General features: G+C 43.4%; 1 protein-coding gene across 1 annotated transcript in view; it reads left to right on the top strand.

Annotated features, from left to right (window-relative positions):
- Positions 1-23698, top strand: part of LOC117727272 (neurexin-3b) — a 195761-nt gene that overhangs the window by 28718 nt on the left and 143345 nt on the right. Inside the window, exons 4-11 of the mRNA XM_034527479.1 lie at positions 5517-5720; positions 7324-7350; positions 8694-8813; positions 9185-9297; positions 9450-9718; positions 10754-10944; positions 11294-11467; positions 14119-14238. Of these exons, the coding sequence (XP_034383370.1) occupies positions 5517-5720; positions 7324-7350; positions 8694-8813; positions 9185-9297; positions 9450-9718; positions 10754-10944; positions 11294-11467; positions 14119-14238 (1218 nt within the window). The remainder of the gene's footprint in view (positions 1-5516; positions 5721-7323; positions 7351-8693; positions 8814-9184; positions 9298-9449; positions 9719-10753; positions 10945-11293; positions 11468-14118; positions 14239-23698) is intronic.

Here is a 23698-nt window from a genome sequence, read left to right as displayed (position 1 = left end):
AGTGTGTGTGTGTGTGTGTGTGTGTGTGTGTGTGTGTGTGTGTGTTGACACGCATACACATTAAAATACCACAATGACAGTCAAGGCCCTTGTTGGTTTGTTTATCAAAACAAAGACTTGTCACTCTGTTGAGGGATTTTTTTTACAGTTACAGCCAAGGCAAGTAAATAAGACTAATGGAGAAAGAACAGATTGAGATAGTTTGAATAGGACCGGTGTGTGTCTGTGTGCGCTGAAGAGCGCACAAACAGACACACACAAACAGACACACGCAAACAGACACACGCAAACAGACACACACCCCTTCATACCTTGAATATGAGTGAAGCCTCTCACTTAATAGCTCTCCTCCTCCTCCATCTTCTGCTTCAATTGGATTACTAATTATGTAAAGTGCAGGGCTTGCTGGAAAACACACACACATATGCACACACACACATACACACATGACACACATACTGACAAGAAGTAGCTTAATTAGCATCTGAAATGACATCATCATTGCTGCTGATATCTCTCTTAAGATATACCAAATTACTGAGGGTGCAACTGCTGTGTGTGTGTGTGTGTGTATATGTGTGTGTGTAGGTGTGTGCGTGTGTGTTCTGCATACAAGTCCAAACACTCTCACACACACTAAGGTTACATGTAATCACCTGCAGTATTTTGCGGAGGCCTGCTGTTAGCTTTAGATTGCGTATGAATGACTATAATCACAGCAGCTGTCTTCACTTATGCAAAGCCTGGTGATGTTTCATTCTCTGCAGATGTAAAGTGATGTTCGGTTCAGCGGTTTGCTTTCACTTCTTTACAGCCTGACACGTGAACCCTTTACATGAAAGCATCTCTTTTGTATTGCGTGGCATCGCTGTCTTGTCATTGGCCAGATGGCGATATGCCGAGCCACTTTTGAGCTTCACACATCTGGGTGACTTAACGGGGACTTTGTTCATATTTGCTGCAGTCGATCTATGGTTTTAAACAGACTTCCAGATTCATAGAAACAAGGCATTGTTACCAACTAATTAACTGAGCTCCCTTTCAGTTTGACCTTCAAATTAAGAGGTTACGGTCATTGGACAACCTGTTGTCTACTTGTTTACAACCTGCCTGATCAGGTGTTCTGCCTTGTTGACTCAGACCTCAGCAATCACGTTGGAAAGTACAGTGTTATATAAATGATGACAAAAATACAGAAATAAGACCAAAAAAGAAGATGTTTATTGGGCACTCTTTTGGGCAACACGACAAGCTGGCAACACAACTCAGAGTAAGAAGTTGATATCAGAGACCGGGCAACGTTATCTAGTTGCATTTCTGTCCAGCATCACAATATGTTGAGCTGTTGATGCTCCACTAGATCATCGTAAACTTTGTCTGTCAGCCATTTTGTGCAACTTCATCAACTTCTAGTCGGTTAAGTTTCTTCTTGCCAAGAGAAGTTGTTTATTCCATGATGCTGTGTCACTTTGAATTTCTCTTGTAAGGTCTCCTCGGCACTGCAGAGCTGCTGGCAGGCCTCCATATAAAAGCTAGAGAGAAGCACACTTTGAGGGGAATGAAGAGTTGATAACCAACAAAGTAAAAGGGCCATACTTCTTTACACACTGGCCTCAAGTAAAATGCTATATTGATGCACAATCAGTAATAAGAAATGATCGTATTTGATGGCCAAAGGCAAGCAGTATATCGTGGCAAAGGCGTTGAATCATTAGCCCATTTCTGCTTTTCTTTTTTGTGTTTTCATATTATTTTGGAAAACTATAGTTGACCAGTAGAGGAAAGTGTGAGGCAGATGACTTGGACTCTTGGTCAATCACCTCGAGACTTTAAAAGATCTTCTTTTCTCTTGAACCTTCCCTCACTGGCTGTAAATGAACCGGGTTGACATCCTCAAAATAAACTGAGCCTTTTCTCTGTTTTAGTTTCCTGCCACTCAAAACCATGCAGTGGGAATACAATCCACTCCACTGCAGTCAACCAAAGACTTCCTTTTTGTCTCTCAGACAACAGAAAGCCATTTGACAACAACACAGCTAATCCCAGCTGAGATTGATCGATGACATTCAGACATGATGGGGGACTACTTTTTCCCAAAAAGGATGCTGAACACGAAAACAGACCTTTAAAACTGAATGCCATTATATTTCTGCTTGCTTAAGGCCACAGCACAGTATTGACTGTGGAGCAGTGCAGCATATTGCTTAACTGTTAGCATGTTTTTTACCAATTTGATCCCGACTGAAATATCTAAACAATTATGAGATGGATTAGCATGACATTTTCCACACATGAAAACTTCTTCAGAAGGTATTTGTATTGCACATAGTCACTCAGCAGAGAACACACTGAACTGAAATGCACTCGCCATAACAACATATATGCATATTGTGTTTTCATTGTGTCACTGAACACATTTTTACTAAAATGCACTTGCACTCACAAGTTAATTTGAAAATCAAATACATACTGTATTCTATTATTATTATTATTATGTCACTGACGACTCTCAACTTACATGTAGATGCCATAACTGCCTGTACGGCTCTCGTGCTGTGATGTGTTGTGACATAATCGTAACATTTGATTCGCTGGTCTAGTCATCTAACATCGTACGTCAGGTCTACTCTCTCTCTCTCAGGGAGCCATGTTTTGACATGTTTTGTCACCTCTTTGTAAATCCCGGCCACTACACTGCTACACCCGTCATGTGTCGGTGAGTCAGGATCACATAGCGCCCCTCTACACTATAGGGCCGCTTGCTTGTGAGACGCCATGTTGTGATTTTGGTCGGATCATGCTTAGAAGGACATAGGCAGCGACATCTAGCGTTACAGGAGGAGGTTGTTGGACACACGCAGGGATTTAAGGCAATTTAAAGGATGTTTTAAAACAGTTTCAAAGAGGATTCTTTTTTTTTTTTTTTATGTATCGATAGTTGTCACGGACATATCTAAACACGATTGCTACATCGATATTTTTGCACGCCCTAGTCCTAAGAAGATGCATTTTTAGTGCCACCACGAGGTTGATCTTTGTGGCTTTGAGTACATGTTTTGAGGACAATTGGATGCGTCACGTTCCTCTGCCCATGGTTCAGCCCCCAAGCTGTGATTGGATGGCTGATTGTCTTGGAAGACGTGTGTCCATTTCTAAATAGAAAACTCTCTCTGGCTCCTTCTTATGAAAACTGATGACGTTGCTTTTAATTTAGTATTGGCAGTTCTATGCTGGCCTCTGCTGGACACCATCAAACTGTGATTTGATTTGACTTTGGTGTGGCTTGGGTAATGAAGACCTAGATAACATGTTTTTCAATTCATTATGACACAGTCAATGCATGCATACAACATTAATGCATGGCACTTTCTGTTTTGTTTTTCATTGATATGTTATGTGACTGTTTGTAATATGTCATAGTTTAGAAACAAATATTGTGATAATATAATTCCAGAATTAGTCTGTTTTGGAGATTGCAATTAAAAAGAGTTGCATTCAGTAATGTACTTATTTAAGAAGTGACATTTGTAAAACGTTTTACATCCCAATGTCAAATTCTCATAGCCACAAACATCAGAAATATTTTTACCTAGAGCTCTGTGCCACTTCTGCTTCTCTAGACTGGACATCACATTTAGTTTCCCAGGGTTCTGTCCAGGGCCGTCTATTTCTTTTGGTGTCTTGTAAGCTGCAGATTGACTCTCAGCATGTTTCTTCCCCTTGTAGTAAGAGCCTTGGACCTGACCTGACTCACGAATCAATACATGTCTCCGTCAGTTAGGGGATCCATCTGTGGAAAGGCTGGTGAAGTGCATGCATGTGTGGATGTTTGACCATATTGTGTATGCGAGAGAGAGGGAGACACAGAGAGGGAGAGAGGCAGGGCAGTTTGAAATTGTTTAGAAGAATGGTGAGCCACGGTTTCATTGTCCTCCAGGCTACACAGTCAACAGCTTGTTCATAGAATGGATTTTACAACCGCCCTAAAAACAACACAGACCAATGTGGGATTTCTTTTACAGCAGCACACTGCTTTGCAAGACAACATAGTTCCATGATCTCACACTGCTTGTATATGAATTGTGCAACATATCACATAGAATTTGACATTTCAGGGAAGCAAAATCCAATAGTATTTATAATGCATTACTGTTTGCATGGGTGTTTTTCTGCACAAATCAACTTGGAAATTACACTTTATTCCATAAACCCTGTGTAGAAAGGAAAATTAAAAAAGCTCAGGGTTGGTGACATGTGACATTGCATCGTACAGGTACAAGCCGTCCCTGGTGAGATGCTCACAGCCTCAGCATTTCCCTAGACACAGCCAAATGGTGGTGCATTACTGAGGCCACAGGGCTATTTTTTATTTTAAAAGCTGAGGTGTCAAAACAGGTATGTCATGGTTGGATACCCTTTTTAATCTGTGTGTCTCTCCCCGAGAGGCTTCCAGATGTGCTGACAGGCTTCCCCTTCCTTCTCCACCCTCGCTCAGGCTCTCTCATCCTTTTCCAACTAGTAGGGGCGGCCTTGACTTAGTGTTGGGGCGGTTTGTCCTTCAATCAGAGGTTTGGTGGTTCGATCCCCATGTGGGTATGAATGGTAACATAGAACCTAATGGGCAGGTGGCACCTTGCACGGTAGCCCCTCCCATCAGTGTGGGTGTGAATGGGTGAAACAGTGAATGGGTGAAACAGTACTACAGTACAGACCATTTACCATAAGAAGGGAACAGAATAGACCGAACCACCATGATCCATTTGTTCTTATTGGTTGGGTTGTTCAGTGTGTGAGGATGTGTGAAGACAATGTTTTTGTGTTGGGTCGGCTGTAGCTCATGAGCGGTCGTCCCGTAACCGCAAGGTACCCGGTTCAATCCCCGCTCTCCCCATACTTCATGTTGAAGTGTCCTTGAGCAAGACACTAAACCCCCAGTTGCTCCCCGGGCGCTTCACTGCAGCCCACTGCTCCTTAATAACTAAGGATGGGTCAAATGCAGAGAAGAATTTAACCACGAGGATCAATAAAAATCCTAATAATTACATGCTTCACTTTTATTTAACATTTCCAAAAGAAGATTTCATGCATAGAGAAATCAACGTCTATAAAGGGGAGTCTGCAGAGAGGAGGAAGTGGCATGATGAATACATTTTCTGCACTCTGTGGATGATGAATACAGCTGCAACATGTGCCACATGTATGTGTGTGTTACCCATTGGTTAAATATTTAAAGATCATGCATCATGCATGTGTGTGTGAATTTGCTTTCATAGCACACACTCTGTCTGTCTCTTGTCTTCTCCGAAGCGTCGATGGCAAACATAAAGCTGTCAGAAGGAAGTGATGCATAATGCAATATATTGACACACTTTGTCCTGTTATGATGATATCTGTGTCTTTTTTTAACAAGTGGACACATCCTCACTTTCCCATCATTACTGATGTTGGTACCACGTACTTTAAAGCTCACTGAATGTAAAATAATGGGACATTTTGGTCTTCTTTTTTTCTCACAGAGGCATCCATCCTGTCGTACGATGGCAGCATGTACATGAAAGTGGTGATTCCAAACGTCATGCACACAGAGGCCGAGGACGTCTCCCTGCGCTTCATGTCCCAGCGGGCGTTCGGCCTGCTCATGGCCGCCACGTCCCGCGAGTCTGCGGACACGCTGAGGCTGGAGCTGGACAGCGGCAGAGTCAAACTGACGGTCAACCTAGGTATCGTATAGACCTCCCCTCCAAATCAAGAGGAGGCCTTACTATCTTTGTGTTCCCTTCTTTCTTTTGTCGTACCTATTCTTTCTGGTCTCGACATCTGACCTAACACACACTAAACCAGTCTTTGTAGTTTGTCTTTGTATCTGCATGTATCTTTTTTGACTTGCCTGGACTGTAATTTCTGCCTTGATGCTTAGATGTCTTTGTAGATTTTGATATCCATCATTCTAACACGTAACAAAGTTATCCATGCTCCACAGCACATCTTTTGAACGGATCATAGATCACTTTAATCACGCTCATTATTGTGTAAAAATAGATTTTTTTCCAAAGGCACATCATTAATTTTACTTTTAGAATTGCTTTAATGGATGGCTTTGTACTCAAACATGCATTAATTCAGAGAGCAACATCTTAGATTCATATTATATTCGGCCATCTATTCATAACTGCAGGTACGCTTTAGTACATTTTAGTGCTGCGCTGATAGTATGAATTATTATCATGTATGTCTGTTTCCTGTGGTCTTTTTTATTCATTTATTGTTTCTCATGATACCAGGATCATGTCTCTCTCCATCCATTAGTAACCCTTGGTTTAGCTGGCATCTCCCATGCCTTGTTCAAAGATGGCACTCACCCCTTCAAAGGCCCGAGCCTGCGGCCCGTCTGGCAAACAGCCCGATGCCACAGCACCCAGCGCGCCTGCAGATGGTGGCACGAGTGGTACACTTAAGTAGAGTGCAGGCCTTCATACCAGTGAGCCTAGAAAAGATATTTTTGACACAACGCGTATGCGTTCATACTAATTCATTATGTTATCGGTTACCACAGCTGCTAAAAACATGGAACACCTGTAGTCCATATTTCATGTTTTTAATCTGCGGTGTGGTCTTTTTCCAAACAACTCTAAATTTGATTTAAGATTCTAAGAAAACCAACGTAATGCTCAGAACTATTATTTGATGAACTTACACAGGAGAGAAGGTCTTCAGGCCTCTGTACGGTGTTGGTGCTGCGTGGCTCGATGCTGTTTGTTCCCACTTTTCTGTTGCGGTTGACGGCACATGACCAGCCTGGTCACATGGATTGCAACCTGCACATGCCAAACCCAGGTTTAACACTCTCCAATGGATAGAGATTTAGTAAGAGATATCTCAAGTTTGAATGACTACATTTGAATACATTTCTTAATTTCAAGTAAAATATTTTGGCTCTAGTTGCTGGGTTGCAAAATCGATGTGGCCATTGAATTGCGAGCGACCATTTTGAAATTCAACATGTAGCCAAACTGCAAAGACGTCAAAGTTCCAAATTAATCCAAAGAAATGGACACAGTTTAATCAGTTCTGTGATATTGACCAGCATTGGTACAATGTTATCGCCTTCAGCATTGGAAGTAATCAAAACAATTGGATTGGGATTAAATTGGATTTTCATTATCAGTATAGAGATATTGGCAATCACTAGCCAACCACGCTAAAATGGCCGCTGGGGTCATGCGACCGTCCCCGGAAGGTGGCTTTTCTTGCTCGTGGATGTCTGCAGCTGTAACCTTGAAGGATGCGATTTCATCTGTCACTTATTCTCCCCTCCCCATCTAGACTGTGTCAGGATAAACTGTAATACCAGTAAGTCTACATTCTTCTTCTGCAGCCTTCTGCCTACAGTACGATCAATGTTTGATTCCGGTCTGTGTTTTAGATGTAAGGGCGAGTTGTGTGGATGCAGGGGACTGATAAGAGGATTTCTCAGATAACAGGGGGGAGTCACAGCCAGAGATTTAAGTTATGCAAATCTTACTGAATGTACTCTATTTGTTTTAAATGGCCCCCTTTTCCAATTGATTCAGGCAACCAGTTCTTAATCTTTTCCAGTATCTTAGAGCTACTTGCTGAACATGTACACTCTGTCGGCTATATTACAGTCAAATACTCCTGTGTGTGTCTCACTCACTCTGTTTTCTTGCCCTCCTGATTCTAACTCGTGCAGCAGAATATAGGCCTATAACGTGAACTAAAGACGATGTTAGCAGACGTGCTGCGACTCATAAATGTGTTTATTAAGCGTTCATTAATTCATAATAATCCAAACTCTAAATACTTTTATGAATTTAGGATTTTTAAGTGATATGCTGTGCATAGATAGTTTCACTCTATTTAAAATCCGTCATTAATAACATTTTCCAGTTAATCACATTAAGTTGCGTTGGCAGACATAATATAATAAACCACAGACCACAGCATTACACAAGTGTTCTTAGATTCATTTCATATTTAGAATTTTTGATGGTCTCGAGGAGGAGACTTTCCTAAATGTGAGACTTTTATTATAATAGATCACCTTCTTCTTAAGCATGTAGTAGAAGCATTCCTGGAGGTCAGCACTGGGCCAACAATGGACAACAACTCCAGTCACTCAATAAGTCTACAAATGACTCCAAGTGACTCAGAACAGGATTTATTTGGATTTAATCCTGTGTTCAATATTACTCATCAGATCAAGGACTGAGCTCAGCGGGGCTGCGTTGCCCTCTGGTGGCTACTTGACACCTCACACTATCTCAACAGGACTGTCACGACACAGTGAAACTGTTTGTGATGAAAACGTGTTTTTAAATCAGAGTACAAAGCCGAGCAATGGAGCGAGGGCGTTATATTATGTTATGTGTCAAGTCTCAGTCACAGCCTTCGAGTCCTTGTATGAATAATAACACAGTCTTCTTTTATCTTGCTGTCAGTTGTGATGTGTTGTATGGTTTTCCTCTGTTGTCAAATCAAAAACCAAATGTTTGTTTGGAAAGTCAAGCTACTATCTCTAAATGATAAAGACGTCATTTGAATCCGACTGCACACGTCCAAAATATAAAGTATTTTCCTGGTAAACGTTTCCAGTGTGTTGCATTAGGAGTGAGAACAGAGATTTGGTTGCTTGTGCTTCCCCCACCCCCTGACTAACTAACCCTCCTCTTCAGGCAAGGGCCCTGAAGTTCTTTATGCCGGACAAAAGCTCAACGACAATGAGTGGCACTCGGTACGAGTGGTCCGCCGCGGTAAAATCTTCAAACTCACGGTGGATGACGACATGGCTGAAGGTACTACTCTTGTGTTCCGCTCCGTTTCTCCAAACACGACATGTATGATCATGTCATTTTCTCTTTTTATGTCTTTATGTCTAATTATATTCTGCGGTATAATTTTAGGGAGAAAAAAACGTAAGATTACTTGTGCCTTTGTGTCTGAGAATGGACGATATAGTAATACTGACCTAATTCATTGGTGTGTGATTTCACCATTTGTTTGAAAATGTCACTTTTTGCTTTTTTTTGACCGTCTCGGCATTGGTAGGCTTTTGCATCAGCATGACACAAAGTGAAACTGGGCTGTAGATGGCAGTATCCCTCCGCCTCTTCCACCCCTTCATCCCTTGGCTTCTTGTCCTCTCTCTTCCCTCACTCCATCTCAGGTCAGATGGCGGGCGACCACACCCGTCTAGAGTTCAACAACGTGGAGACGGGCATCTTGACCGAGAGGCGCTTTGTCTCGTCTGCTCCCTCCTCCTTTATCGGGCATCTTCAGGTATGAAGCAATGCAGACAGACATCATCTCAAGACACATTAGTGACAGGGTTTTAAATCATTATTATTTATCATCCTAGTCAAAGTTGTGGAGTTGAAGTGTGCTTCAATATTTATTGAATATTGAATTATTATTAACTCTTCTGCCCATAGAGCCTTAAGTTCAACGGGATGCAGTACATCGACATGTGCAAGAATGGGGACATCGACTTCTGCGAATTAAACGCCCGCTTTGGCATGCGTTTCATCATCGCCGACCCCGTGACCTTCAAGACCAAGGGCAGCTACCTGGGCTTGGCCACTCTGCAGGCCTATACCACAATGCACCTCTTCTTCCAGTTCAAAACCACCTCGCCTGACGGGTTCATCATCTTCAACAGCGGGGACGGGAACGACTTCATCGCTGTGGAGCTGGTCAAAGGGTGAGTGGGGCAGTGACAATGCAGACGCTTGGTGGTCGTTCACAAAGCAGCACCGGTGTGTGTGTGTGTGTGTGTGTGTGTGCGTGTGTTTTCTTTAGGCCTTATGAGTTAAACAGTGGTGACCAATTGTCTCCATTGTGTTTTAAAAGTGAAAAGATCTTAATGTTGCAGCGAAGATTGTTTCACTATCAGTTTAACTCCCATTAGTGCCGAGCAGCGTGGTTGTGAGAGCTCTTCCATTCAGGGAAATCAGTCTGGGAAGATAAATGGGGAATGGACTTTCTCTAGGGCCTGTCTAGCCTTCCGATCACTCAAAGCGCTTTACACTAATGCTGCAATCCAGACAACTTTGAACTCAACATTTTAGACTCCACTTTAAGTCAGTTTCTCCTTGTAAACGTGGGTTTAATCCAACTTAATCCTGCATGAAGAAGCAGCTGTCTGACGTCACACAACAATGGAAGCCCACATTGGAAGTAGTGAACCATTAAACCAAAATGTCTTTTTGTGAGTAATTACAATAATACACATTATCATTTAGTAAAACCTCAGCATAAGTCACAATGTTATTAGACAGCTAGGTACAATAAACCATCTCTGAAAGTGATCTCTGCTCAAAGGTTATTGTGTAACATGTTAGCTGTGGGGCTGTGCTCTTCCTGACAGCTCAGTTGTGTAAATAGCAAAGAGTCACAGGTATTGTTTATGTTTGCCATCCTTCACCAGGGACATAGGATGGAGATAGGAAACGCAGCATTCACTCATTTAGCCACCTGCTCATCAGGATGTGACTCATGCACGTTCATGCACACCCGCACACCGATTGCTTCAGGAACTATTTGATGTTTTCTCGTCAGTATCTTGACCGAGGACACTTTGATCTGTGGATCATAGCCGAGGATTTGAACCGCCAATATTCCGCTAAGTGGACGACCCGCTCTCACTCCTGAGCCACAACCAAACACCGTAGTGCAACCACACATTATCTACACTAGCAAACCCTGACGTGTTGGTGTGCTGTGCTCCTCCTGCCAGGTTTATCCACTATGTGTTCGACCTGGGGAACGGGCCCAGTCTGTTGAAGGGGAACAGTGACAACCTACTGAATGATAACCAGTGGCACAACGTGGTCATCACGAGGGACGCCTCCAACACACACACGCTCAAGGTGGACACCAAGTCAGTCACCCAGAATGTCAATGGAGCCAAGAACCTGGACCTCAAAGGTAAGCTCATCCAGGCTTTTGAAGAAGTTTAAATCTTCATGATGAGGATCAAAGATTGTCCTACAACCCGACAGCACCCACATGTGACGTGGAGGATATTCTATAAATCAAAGATGCTTTGTTAGTCATTATTGATGTTTAGTCCGATTTGGTTTGAACTAAACAAACGTTTTGTTACCTTTGGACGGAGGCCGGCTAGCTGTTTGCCCTGGTTTCCAGTCATTGTGCTAAGCTAAGCTAACCGACTGCTAGCTGTAGCTTCATAATTACTGTACAGACATGATGAGAGGTTTTCTCCTCTAACTCTCAGCAAGAAAAAAAAATACATACCTATGTGGTCTGCCCTCAGGTGACCTGTTTGTCGGAGGTCTGGGGCCCAACATGTACCAGAACCTCCCTAAACTGGTGGTTTCTCGGGAGGGCTTCCAAGGCTGCTTGGCCTCAGTTGATCTCAACGGCCGCCTGCCAGATCTCATCAACGACGCCCTTTTCCGCAGCGGGCAGATTGAGCGAAGCTGTGAAGGTACAGATGGCCTGTAGCGTCTACGAATCATGAGCTGCTCCAAGAGATTTATTAGTCTAATTAGAAGGCTCTTCAGTAGCCCTTAAAGCCACTTGCTGGCATTGTTAATCCAACTGATTCTTTTTTCCCCCTTCGCCAGGCATTTGTCACATCCCAGTAAAACACTTTGTCTTTTAGTTTCTCGGCTTGTTAACTTTTTTATGTTGCATCAGTCTATTTTAAGATCAGTACTGAACCCTTAATAACAAATGAAGAAACATCCTCTTCACCCAGATTATGAAAGATAATGAAAGAAAAACACGCCAAAAGTCTGAGTGTTTTTCAACTGGAGCTAAAATGATGCGACACTCACTGCCATCGTCTTTTTCCTTCTCCAGCACCAAGAAACTCACACTTAAGGCGGAGTAGTTTTTTGCAATTTCAGAATATAAAAAAGTTGCTGATGATGTTGTATTTATATTGTACCAAGAGACAATATTTAATGTCTTTATTGTTGTCATTTTAATGACAAATTATCTATAGTAGTTCCTTGTTTGTAGACCTGTAGAGGGCAGCAGAAGAGTAAGATAGTGCTGCTCTGGGAGAAAACAAATTCCAAAGCCTGTTTAATTAAAAAAATAGCACTATGGGATCTTTTTCAGGAGCTCAACCCTCACTAACGAATCAAAAAGGCCCCTAATGTTGCACTCTGTACTTTTACCAACACTAACAATGCTGGTCCTTCACTAACCTTTACTCTTGTTTTCCGCTCTGCTCTGTTCTGTTTGTTATTTTCTTTCTGCGCTAACAAAGTTGGTTTCACCAAAGCCGACCTGCAAGGTAGAGGGTTAACTCAGCCTCTCCGAGGCCTGCTCGCCTGAAAGCCTGCTGTGTGCAATGCATCGTGGGTGTCGCCATGGCAGCAACCTTTTACTTGGTTGGTGCAGGGGTGGCTCGCTCTCTAAAAAAAGAAGAAAACAAAACTTGATTATTGTGTGGATACTACTTTTTCATACTGTAGCAGTGTGAATGTAGCCATACTTATATGAGATTGAAGCACAGCGGTATTATAACTGGTCTTACAGCATGTTTTCTTCCCTGCGTCATTTATATTTGATAAAGTTAAGCATAAGGCAGGCAGATCCTTTGTTGGAGGGCTTTGTTCTACTATGAAAATGTCCGTTGTGACACATTAGAGGCAGGCATAGACAGCAGAAAGGCTGTCACTGCACATCCAAACCCCGTCGGTGTGCCGCTCATGTCTGTCGCTCTCTCTTTTTTCCCCAAAAATCACTTTTACCCAGCTGAGTGTTTTTCAGAGAGCGAGCGACCTCCTGCTGCTGCATTGAAATCCTCCATCACTCACACTGACAAACGAGCACCGGCGTGCACACGCAAAACGTGAGATGCAGTACAGAAATCCACGAATGCACACAGTGTGGAGGACGCCTGGTTGACTACCATCACCGTGCATTACACAGTAAATGCACTTTCAGTCGGCAAACTTGGTCTGTTCTCCACTTCGAGCGTCTCCTCACATTGTCTTGCACAAGACAATTGACACCGTTTATTTGCATTTGTCTGCCATTTCTTTGGACTGTTTATTTGATTTGACTTTATTTGGTTTTGTTTTGTTTCCAACGTGGTTTTCGGAGCCCCCCCCCCCCGCCCCCTGTGTCTGTCTAGACTCCGACGGGAAAATTGTTTATCTTGTTATCTATGCTGTGAGCTTGTCCTTATCTGCATTCCCTCTCAGTAATAGTATTCAAAGGTAAGAGCTATGTGTGGTGTATATGAATAGCAAACACACATCCAGTTTGACTTTGAATACCCTCCTTAACTCCTGTCTGACTGAAGTGCATAAACGAGGACGTGCACGACGTGTTCTCAGGTGCTCCTTTTGTTCCTCTTCATGAACTCCGTCTGTCTCGTGTGTCTCGTGTTCACCGTGTATCCTCACAGCCAACGAGAGGCTTGGATGGAACATCGTCAGGGCCACTCTAACGCATTGTTTTAATGGGTATTGTTTCATGGAGATCTTATCCATGAATCATTTGTTAAAAGGTTGTTTTTTTTATTGTCATGTCTTGCTTGTTCACAGAGGGAATGCAGCGTTCAAAGTTTTACTCTGATAAAACTTTTCTTTTTGAACTACTTGTTGGAATGATAACAATCGCATGCATGTCCACCTGCACACACTCTCCAAAAAGAAGGACACCAAGAGATGTTGACAGTGTCACCACATCAGCCCAGCTGTGGTACAAGTCGCCTGCTGAAGCATGCAGATTAGAACTAAGCTAGCATAGCATCCTGTACAGCAGTTTTTACAGCAATTACCTCAGAAAGAAGGTGATGCTCCCACTGCGTGAGAAGTGTGCTGTTGATCCTGTTGAACCCGGCTCGTGTGCTTCGGCTTGCCACTGCATTACCCAGCATGACACAGGATTCCCCAGACTGTTTTTTTAAAAGTGTGTTGTACTCCAGGTCAGGCTTCCTGTGGTGGCACTGTTTTCTCCTTGTTATTTCTTCTAGGCCCACATGATGTATATCTACCTATCTAGAGTGCATTTCTTCTGCATGGGTGCTGCATTGTTAAGGCTCAGCAGCAGCTCTTATTGTTGCTTGATCGTGCTCCTGTGGTATCTCTGTCTTCCCCCCCTCCCGTTTCCCAGGCCCGAGCACAACCTGCCAGGAGGACTCGTGCGCCAACATGGGCGTGTGCATCCAGCAGTGGGAGAACTTCACTTGTGACTGCTCCATGACGTCTTACTCGGGAACTCACTGCAACGACCGTGAGTACTGCTTAAGATGTACCTGAATTTACTTTGCATGTGCAGTGGAGGAGCACTCCTCATGTATCATGTGAGCTGAGAAAGTTACTGAAGTAACATCTATTCAGCAATGTCAGCTTCCACCTGGAGACTTGGTCAGCGTTTGCTAGTGAGGAAGGGCCTTACAAAACTCAAATGGCATGGGAATTATAGGATCCAATTTCCAATCCAGCTTGACGAAGCTAAAGTTATCTCAGCCGTGGTGCACCAATTTGGTCTCTTTGGTCCCTGTTACTTTATGGAAGCGCAATTATAAAATTGTAGGAGTGCTCCTTTAAACACATTCAATGCATTCAATCAACACCAGGCACACACACTGTGCAAAACTGCCATGTATTATAGAAACATATCCTGCATATAGAAGTGCACACAAACACAGTATTACGAAAACGTGCACTCATTTCACATGCTACCCACACACATGCACATAAAGTGGATGAACGTATGGACCCTATGGAGCCGTGCCATCCAACAGTGAGTATCATATCCTTGACTCAAGGACTGCAGGCTGCTTCTCTCATGTGCTTATTGAGCCCGTGTCTGATTCGCTGCATGCATCTTTAAATGAAGCAGCAGAAAGATGCCCGGCAATTGTTGAGGGTGTTGTTATTTTATTTGCTGCAATGCAGGAGGCAATTTGTCGTAACAACTGCTTGATGTCCTGAGCTTTCACGTTTTGGGCTTCGGAGTGAATGGCTGCAACTGATGATGTGTAAAATATCCACTTCTTTCATAAAAGCCCTTGAAATAGCTATCATAGAAGTGGAAGTGTGAGTTTGTGTGTGTGGGGAACTCTTATCCCCATGACGACAGGGGACTTCCCCTCAGTAATCACGGTTGGCGGTCTTTCATTTAGCGGTTAATAGTTGGAGCATACTGCTGCTGGGCCCTTTGACTAATGAGGTGGTGGAGCTGTTACGATAGCTGCTCTCCCTAATCATCCAGACCGCTCTGATGTGACACTGTGTTGGACTCCATGCTTCTCAAATCCCAATTCTTCTTTTTCTTTTTTTGCTTCTCGCTCTCTTCTTTTTCCCCGTGCCAAAGTCTGTCTGAGGCCACCGTGTCCACACGGGGCGAATAATTGACTCCAATTCTCACCCCGCGATGGGAGCTGTGTGTTCACGTGGTAATTAGTGATGAGAAGCCCTCATTACTCCATCTCCTGGTGCTGCCCGGGATGACACGCTGGGAGATTTCATTGATTTCCCATCAACACAGACATATTTCTTCTTGAAACCTAAGAGCTTGGCATAGTAATTTATTTTCCATCTCGTGACAGTGCAGGTGTAGGTCTTAGTTCTCCTGTTGCTGGTTCTGGAGATATAGATGTTCACTAATATCGACTGGACTGTCCAAGCGTATAATAGCATTCTTATCAGAGCGCTGTTGCCCTAAATGGGAATTTTGTAGTTAATTTTCTCTCTCTGTTTCTGTTCTCTCTCTCTCTCTCTCTCTCTCTCTCTCTTTCAAGCTATTTATTTTCATTTCCTGTGCTAGAAGTAAGAAAATAAATAATAAAAAGAAGCAAAATGGATAAAGAGGCGAACGGACAGTTCATATCATAGAAAGTGCACATGACACCGTGCACACAAGATAAGGGGTCTAGTTTACTCAATCTTCTGATACCGACTCTGATGACAGCCTGCATCTCTCGAGGTTTGATGATCTCAGCAGTGCAGTCACACACCAACAGGTGGCAGTAAATCCATAAGCAGGGCCTCACTCTGTCCTGCTTATGGAAAATGAGATGCAATCCCCCCCCCCCCCCCCCCCCCCCCCCACCACCACCCTCCAGCATGAAATCAGCTTTCCTGTTATTTTCCTGCTGCTTCGCCTCTTGTTCTTCTCTCTCTCTCTCTCTCTTTATCTATCCTCCACTACAGACACACGGCCCATCCAATTTCTATAGTTATGGATCATAGAGAGAATATTGTGCAATATCCTAAACAATGCAAAATCCTATGTAGTACAATACAATCATATTGCCAACAGTTTAATTCTTGGATTGAAGCTTGGTTGAGCACAGTCGCTGCCTTGTGTGTTTGGTATGACTGTGGGACTCTCTTGTATTCAGTGAGCACAGCGCTGAGAGAGAGCTTTTAATTAACAATGTGGGAGTGGAGCCTCTCCCTCTGTTTCTCTCCGTCTCTCCCGCTCTGATAGCTGGCAGCAAATATCGGTAATTGTCTGCTTCTCTGACTCCGTCTCTACCCATTGTCCAAATGAAGAAACTTGAACAAAGTAAAGTGAACATTTCTGCCAGTGAAGCCTCTCGCACTTTCATCTGAGCCTGCGTGCCCTCTCTGCACTTGTCCTCTGTAGCCAACAGGGCTCTAGGTGGCGGAGGAGAAGAACAAATCCAAGCCTCAGCAGGCAAGAACTATCTACACCGCTTTCATTTATTCCTGTGTACCCTGCAGCCTGCACGTTGTCTCTGCACACACTTATGGGACACAAAGGGACTTTGCAGCATACTGGCCACTCGGTCAATCTGGAGGTACATATTGTGCTCAGCACTGCTTAAAAAAGGGGGATGAACTCTTTTTATAGCATTTTCATCCTGCCTGGTTCTGGCTCACTGCTTTTGTCATGCTCATCTCTATCTCCCTGTCGCCTCGTATCCATCCGCCCTCTTTTCTCTCCGTCTTTTCTCCTCCTCTCCCTCTCCTCTTCCTCCTCGTTTTCTGAGCAGACCTCTCCCATTCAGGTTCTATGAATACTGCATATTTTTCATTTAAATCCATGGACATGGGAGCTGTCAGCCAAGCAAAAAGAAGAGCAGCAGACTCTCCTCTTCCACATCCAGAGCAATTACTCAACTTACGTAACAGAATTTTCTTTGCAAAAGGTCGCTGCATTGTACCACAGTCAAGAGCATGGTAAACAAACAGAAATAAAGAGTGGAGAGGAGGCTGAAGACAGGCAACAGAACACTGTTCGTCAGTTGGATGCTGACGTCAGTAATTGCTTAGATAGATTTTGTGATGAATTTCTCTGCCAGTGTATTGATCCCTATAGCAACCCTCTGCTCCTGCTCAACCCAGTGTCCTTAATTCACTTCCCAATGCATGCTCAGAGGGCTGTAACCATATCTGGCTAACTGCTTACATAAATGACACAGCAGCGGCATTGCTCTCTTCACTACATAAAATAAAATAATCATGGCATTCGCCTCGTAGTCATTTCTTCCTCCGCTTGTTGGGGAGCAAAAGCAAAAAGGACAAAAGAGGTCCGGGGTTGAGGAACGAGCTGGTCCACAATGTTCTACAGCAATAATAATAATATTATTATAATAATATTGTTCCTCTATTGGCTGATGTGTCTGCTCAACTGCATTAAATCCAGAGAGGGAAATAACAACCTCGCCACACAATGGCACTACTCAATTTGACATGACGTCAATGATGAGTGAAGGTTTTAGAAAATGGGAAGAACATGCACACGATGCTGGTATCTATGGACCTCCTCTTGAATACTGTAGGAGTTTTCATTGGAGCGGTGAATAATTAAACCTGCTGTCTCTGTAAATGGGATGAAGCAGCTCGAGCTGGCTGGGACTGGCCAGCAGGTGTTCAGCAGGGGTTAGCTGGCTATGAGGCACGCTCCAGAAACCATGGAGCCGGGCATAATTTCAGCTAGGCACGGATGTAGTGGTGGCTATTTAAGATCATAATGGATGTAAAATGTTCTAATTTTCCTTGATTTTCTTCTCTCAAAGGCTCATAAAAACTTTGATTCTCTGTGTGAAAGTACCTTTTGGCTAAATTGGACTTATACAGTAAGTGGAGCATTGAAATATGAGAACATTTGTCTATAAATATCACAAGTAGATCAGAAATGGGCCAAACATATTTCCACAGAGGATGAATTGTCCTCAGGGCACCAGCTATCCCAAAAGCACACTTTGGAATTACCTCACTTTGTTGTGATAGTTGAGGTGAATATATTGGCTAGAAAAGACGGATGCATCACATGATCAGGTAGCTTAATAACAGCTACTCCACAGCTGCCTGCAGTGTCATCACTAAGGAACACGTTTTGGATGATGGAGCTTTGCTGCTTTGAGGAAACTGCTCCTGTTTATCGTGTATCTGTGGCTGGGGGAAAAGGGTAATTGCCCAACATCAACCTAGTAGAATTGCCCGAAACACATACATCCACAAGAGTGCACAAACGTAAATTTGTCCCTCCGAGGTTTATAATATCTCTTCCTCCACCATCACTTTATCATTCCTCTTCCTTGTCTTATGATATCTGTATTAGAACTGGAGCTGCATGTCCAGCCCTTGGGGTCTAACGAGCTGCCCCGCTATTGGCTGATCAGGGTAATGATGCTTGCCCAGTAGTGCATCATGTCACTGTGATAAGAGTGGATGTCGCTTGTGTCAATCGATGTGTCACCGCCGTGCTCAGAGCCGCAGTATAATTGGATGTAAGCAGTGCTGTGCAGCCTAAATGCCCCAGGGCCAGAAGAAAAGCAAATGTAAAACGGGTGAAAAGGATGGAGGAGAAGAGGGGGAGATTTTACTCCTCAATTAATGGGTGTATCGACGGTATGGTTCCCTATACTTGTGGGTAATTAATTTGTATTTTCAAGTATTTCTGAGCCATTCCCCCTGCTTCCATTCTCTATTCTAAGCTAGGCTAAACACTCCGTGACTCCAGCTTCATATGTACTTAACACAGAGACAGCAGAATGATATCAAGCTTCTCATCTCACAATTGTAGAGAAAGATACAAATGTCAAAACATTAGTGTAATAGACCGCGTAACATAACAGCTTCAGTGGTCGGTGTTGCCCCGAGGAAAAGATGTGGAAGTTCTGCGCCTGTGATAAACAAAACCATGCCTTCCTCTGCGGTCTCTTGAACTCCTCTCACACACTGTGCAAACTACTTCGGTGAGCGAATGAGAGAGATGTTGTATGGAGAGGGAAAAAATGATTGAGTTGAACACATTACAGACAGTTACGATGAGGGGCATCCATCTGTTCTGGTGCCAGGCGGGTAACCTTGAGGCTGTCAGAGTGTTCCTAGCCCTGGCCCTCACAGGCTGAGAGCCCGGCCACAGACACATCCATCAACACATGTTCCTAGACACATTTCAGGAGCAGCGGCAACACATACAAATCACCCGATCAATACCTCCAACGCCTCGCCGGAATTTTAGGCAGGAACATATCTCGAGTAAGAGCAGGATTTCTTTTTTGCTCTGGTCTTTGCTCTGGTCTTTCAACCGTACCATTTCATCATACCATCCTGCACTATCGTGCTTTTAATCTGTCACCCGAGGAAAGAAGAATTATCTTTACTTTTAATTGTTTGTTATCCCTGTGTGAGAGCAAATACCGTATTTTCCTCACTATAAGGCGCACTGGATTACACGGCGCACTGTCAATGAATGGTCTATTTTCGATCTGTTTTCATATAAGGCGCATTAAGCGAAACAAAACAGTCAGTCAGTCAAACTTTATTAAACGTGTTCACAATAACTCTCAACATTGTTCAAACGTTAATGAGCGTATTCACAATAACTCCCAACCTTGTTCACTTGTAACACGTAAAAAAAAGCGTAACTCTGTGTGGTCTTCTTTACTTGGCGCAGGTCATCTTCTTGCTTCCTCCACTTCCGTACCATTGATTCATTAATGTTGAATTCTCTCTCAGCGGCTCTATTCCCATGTTCTACTGCGTGACTGACAGCCTTGAGTTTGAAGTCCGCGTCGTAAGCGTGTCTCTTGACAGGAGCCATTGTGGGGTCCTTATATACACACACACTGTAATATTATGGCGAAGCACAGTATGTATTACTCCGCGACGCTCCTGACTACGGTAGCCGTAAAGGGGCGTCTGGATCCCATGTAAAGTCAACGCACAGACGCGTTTCGTTGAAATTCGCCAGACGTTGCGATAGACGCGTTTCGTGCGTTGCGAAATTTCGCCAGAGTTGAAATATTTCAACTTCCAACGCCAGCCAATCAGCGTTGAGATGCTCCGCCCGTTGGGCTGCTGCTGCTCTGGTAGCGGAAGCTATCGAGGCGGAGTCGGTGACACTCCCCGAGCTGTGTGAGCCTACCGGTGATGTTATGAACCCAAACACCAGGGCGTTAGATGTTCCGACGTTTATGGGATGTCCACAACAAGTATAAAGCAGAACTAGTGGTTATTTCGACCGTGGTGGATGGAGGAAATTATAACTGTTTTTACCGAGACAAGCCACGGAGATAAGCCACGCCCCCTTTTCGCAACTGGTTGCGAAAGACACAAATGAACACAACTTGACTGATAAACTGACGTGAGTTATAAAGCTGTTTGGTGTGAACGCACCATAATGCTGCAAGCGGTGCGGCTTTGTAGTTTACCAAAGTCGTACTAAAACATTTTGACAGAGCGCCGTGTACCGCACAAAATCACTTCGAGGTCAGTAAGCACAGCCAGAATTAGTCCATATATAAAGTGCTCCGGATTATAAGGCGCACTGTCGTTTTTTGTACACATTGTCGGGACAATGTGTTTAACTTGATTTTTGAAAGGCCACACAAATATAAGTAATTTGTCATTGGCAGACAGCATCCTCTGCACTCAATTGCATCAGTGTACAGAGTACACAATACAATTTAGATGTGCATGGATCAAAGAGGAAAGGTGAGTTGCTCTCGTTGCATCGGTCTTTTGTTCTTGTGGCACTCGCCCGGTCTCCCTCCTTTCTCTCTCTTGTCTGACAAAAGTGAGGCTGATAGGTAGTCATCACCAGGAGGGAGCTGAACCACTTAAAGCAGACTACAAAGAATACAACTCTCCTCTGTACGGCACTTACAGGGGGTACTTCATCAGAAACAAGGGCCACTGGATCGACCAGCCCCATTTGTATTCATCTCAAATCAGAAGTGGATCTAACTATGTCTCTGACCGCATTCCATCAAGTGTCAGGCGTAGACAGACTTATAATAGGCAACGCTGTATGTCTGATGCCTACTGACAGACACTCTTTAACACTTCTACCTTACAGGCAGGCTTTAGAATGGTTACACTGACCCTTTTTAGGTAATTGCCAGAATCTGGTCTCATAATTAGCAGGTACAGCTCTACCCACAGGGCAGTTGTGTCATTCCCTGTGTTCAGTTTCCATAGTGAGGTTACTCATCCGAACACTGTGAGATGAAGCGGTTCAGCCTTTAGAGCTAGAAAAGAAAATGGCACTGTTTGATAGCTTTCAGACATACATTTTTTACCACTAACATGCTCTCAACAAATGAACACGGTGTTGCGTCTGAAGGGCACTCATAGGTAATATATGCTCCTGTGCAGGGGCCAAGACATCCACGGTCTGATGAAACTGATGGCTTTCATCAGGTGAAGGCATTTCAATGGCAATTACCTCTGACATTTTTATTTCCGAAGAGAACAAGCAGTTCACTTCCACTCGGTATACTGAGGCGCACCTTCCCAGCATCCAACTTAAAACGTAAGAGGAAGATTTTTCTGAACACCTTGGTTCCTTTCAATGTATGGAACGGACATTCTGACCTTGGAAATGGTTACAAGGTTGTTGTCTTGTGTTTTGGAGCTTTCTTTTAAGTGCTCAGACAAAGTCCACTGGCTCCATGTGTAATATGAGACAAAGATTTTCTTGTGAAAGTCGATATTTGATAGATTTAACAAATCTAGTCAACACATTTATTATTCAATATCATTTTAACAAACAATCGACTCAGAGTTTTGGAATAAAGCCATCATCGTATTGCCACAAACTGCTTTTTAATTGTTGATGATTGTAATTTAACCCTTAACAATGCCTGTTGCAAATCTTATTCACAGTCTGTCTGTGGCTCAGGAGGTAGATCGGGTGGTCCATTGATTGCTGGCAGTTCGATCCCTGGCTCAAGTTATTCATATGTTAAAGTCTTCTGGAACCTTCTTTCATAGCAGCTCTACCACCATTGATGTGTATGCATGGGTGAATGAGTGGTGAAGTGTAAAGGCCTTTGTTGGCTAGGGAGGAAAAGCACCATATGAGTGCAGTTAATTTACCATATTGATAGATGGTGAGGGATGTGTTGGATTCATAGGTGTATTACTAGAACTGGATACCGTGTTCACAGATGGCACTCCATTCTTTCCAAGAAAGCATGCACACTAGGTTGCTGATAGAGATGTCCTCTGGCTGAGGAACGTCGACCAACTTCCTGCCTGGTCCCCACAAACATGAATGGCATGAAAATATGTCATATTGCATTCTCTCTGAAACGCTTAAAATGTTATTGGATCTAATTCTGATAATACTAAGTCCCGTTTCACAGAGCATCTTTAGAGAGCAAGGTTGGTTGTTACCCACAATGTATCATTAGGATGTCAACAAACAGGGAATGAAGATGCGGACAGGATTAGACGACGAAGTCTGGAGTACTTCAGTATGCTTTCTTGTAACCCTGCCACCAGAAATAGGATGAGGCAGCTCGTAGTCCTCTTTATTGGAAGTTAAACAAATGACTTTGCCTTTGCATCATTTTCTGGTACTCACTTTACTGAGGGTGTTGATTCCATCTTGATGGCTTAAACACACACTGGGGGTGACACATGTTAAGATACTTGGGGGTGACACATGTTAAGAGAAAGACCACATACTCTTAATGTCGCTTGATGTTTGCCTCATTATACCTATCCACCTCTGACTTTCTGTCTTCTGCTTCTTACTTTCTCTGTCTCTTCTGTCTCTCCACCACTTTGCTCCGCACTTTGTTTTCCTCTCCCTCAGCCTCTGCACTTATTGTGTGATAAGCTTTCTAGTTCATCACTTACTGCAGCCTCCCACAGATGGTACTGGCAGACGTTCACGGTAGATTATACTAACTTGCTCTAAGTTTGTAGCCATAGTTTACAGATTTCCCACCTGCCTCTATAGGAGCCATCAAGGCAACCTCTTTGACCATCTAACTGCTGTCTGAAGTGCAGACAGGAAGTGCAACCATATCATAAACATTGTGCACTGCTGGATCTTATATCGACTGTGGATCACACATGGAGACATTTATTTGTGCTGGCAGGCTATTTTATGCTAAATGGCAGTTCTACTCTCTAGTGTTACTTGATGAATGTTACAGAAACACCAAATATCTATACTTGTTCATCTCAATCCCACAATGGAATCCTACAATGTAAAACGTTCTGAAACAAAGTGTATTGATTCTATATGTAGAGTCTGTTTAGAATGGTCCCTTCTTCTTTGCTACTCTCTGCTCTTTATCGTTCATATTATGCATATGGACATTACCTTTTACAAAATACAATTCACTTGTTTCATATTTGATTAGTATTTCCACTAAAGGAGCTCGTCTTCAGCCTACTTGAAGAAACATGACAAAGCCAGCTCTCAAAAGGTCATCATCTATATTCATTATACAATGGCCTGGATGAATATG

This window comes from Cyclopterus lumpus, chromosome 24 (assembly GCF_009769545.1).
Source record: "Cyclopterus lumpus isolate fCycLum1 chromosome 24, fCycLum1.pri, whole genome shotgun sequence".
NCBI classification, from domain to species: Eukaryota; Metazoa; Chordata; class Actinopteri; order Perciformes; family Cyclopteridae; genus Cyclopterus; species Cyclopterus lumpus.
This window is presented reverse-complemented; position numbering and strand designations above follow the sequence as displayed.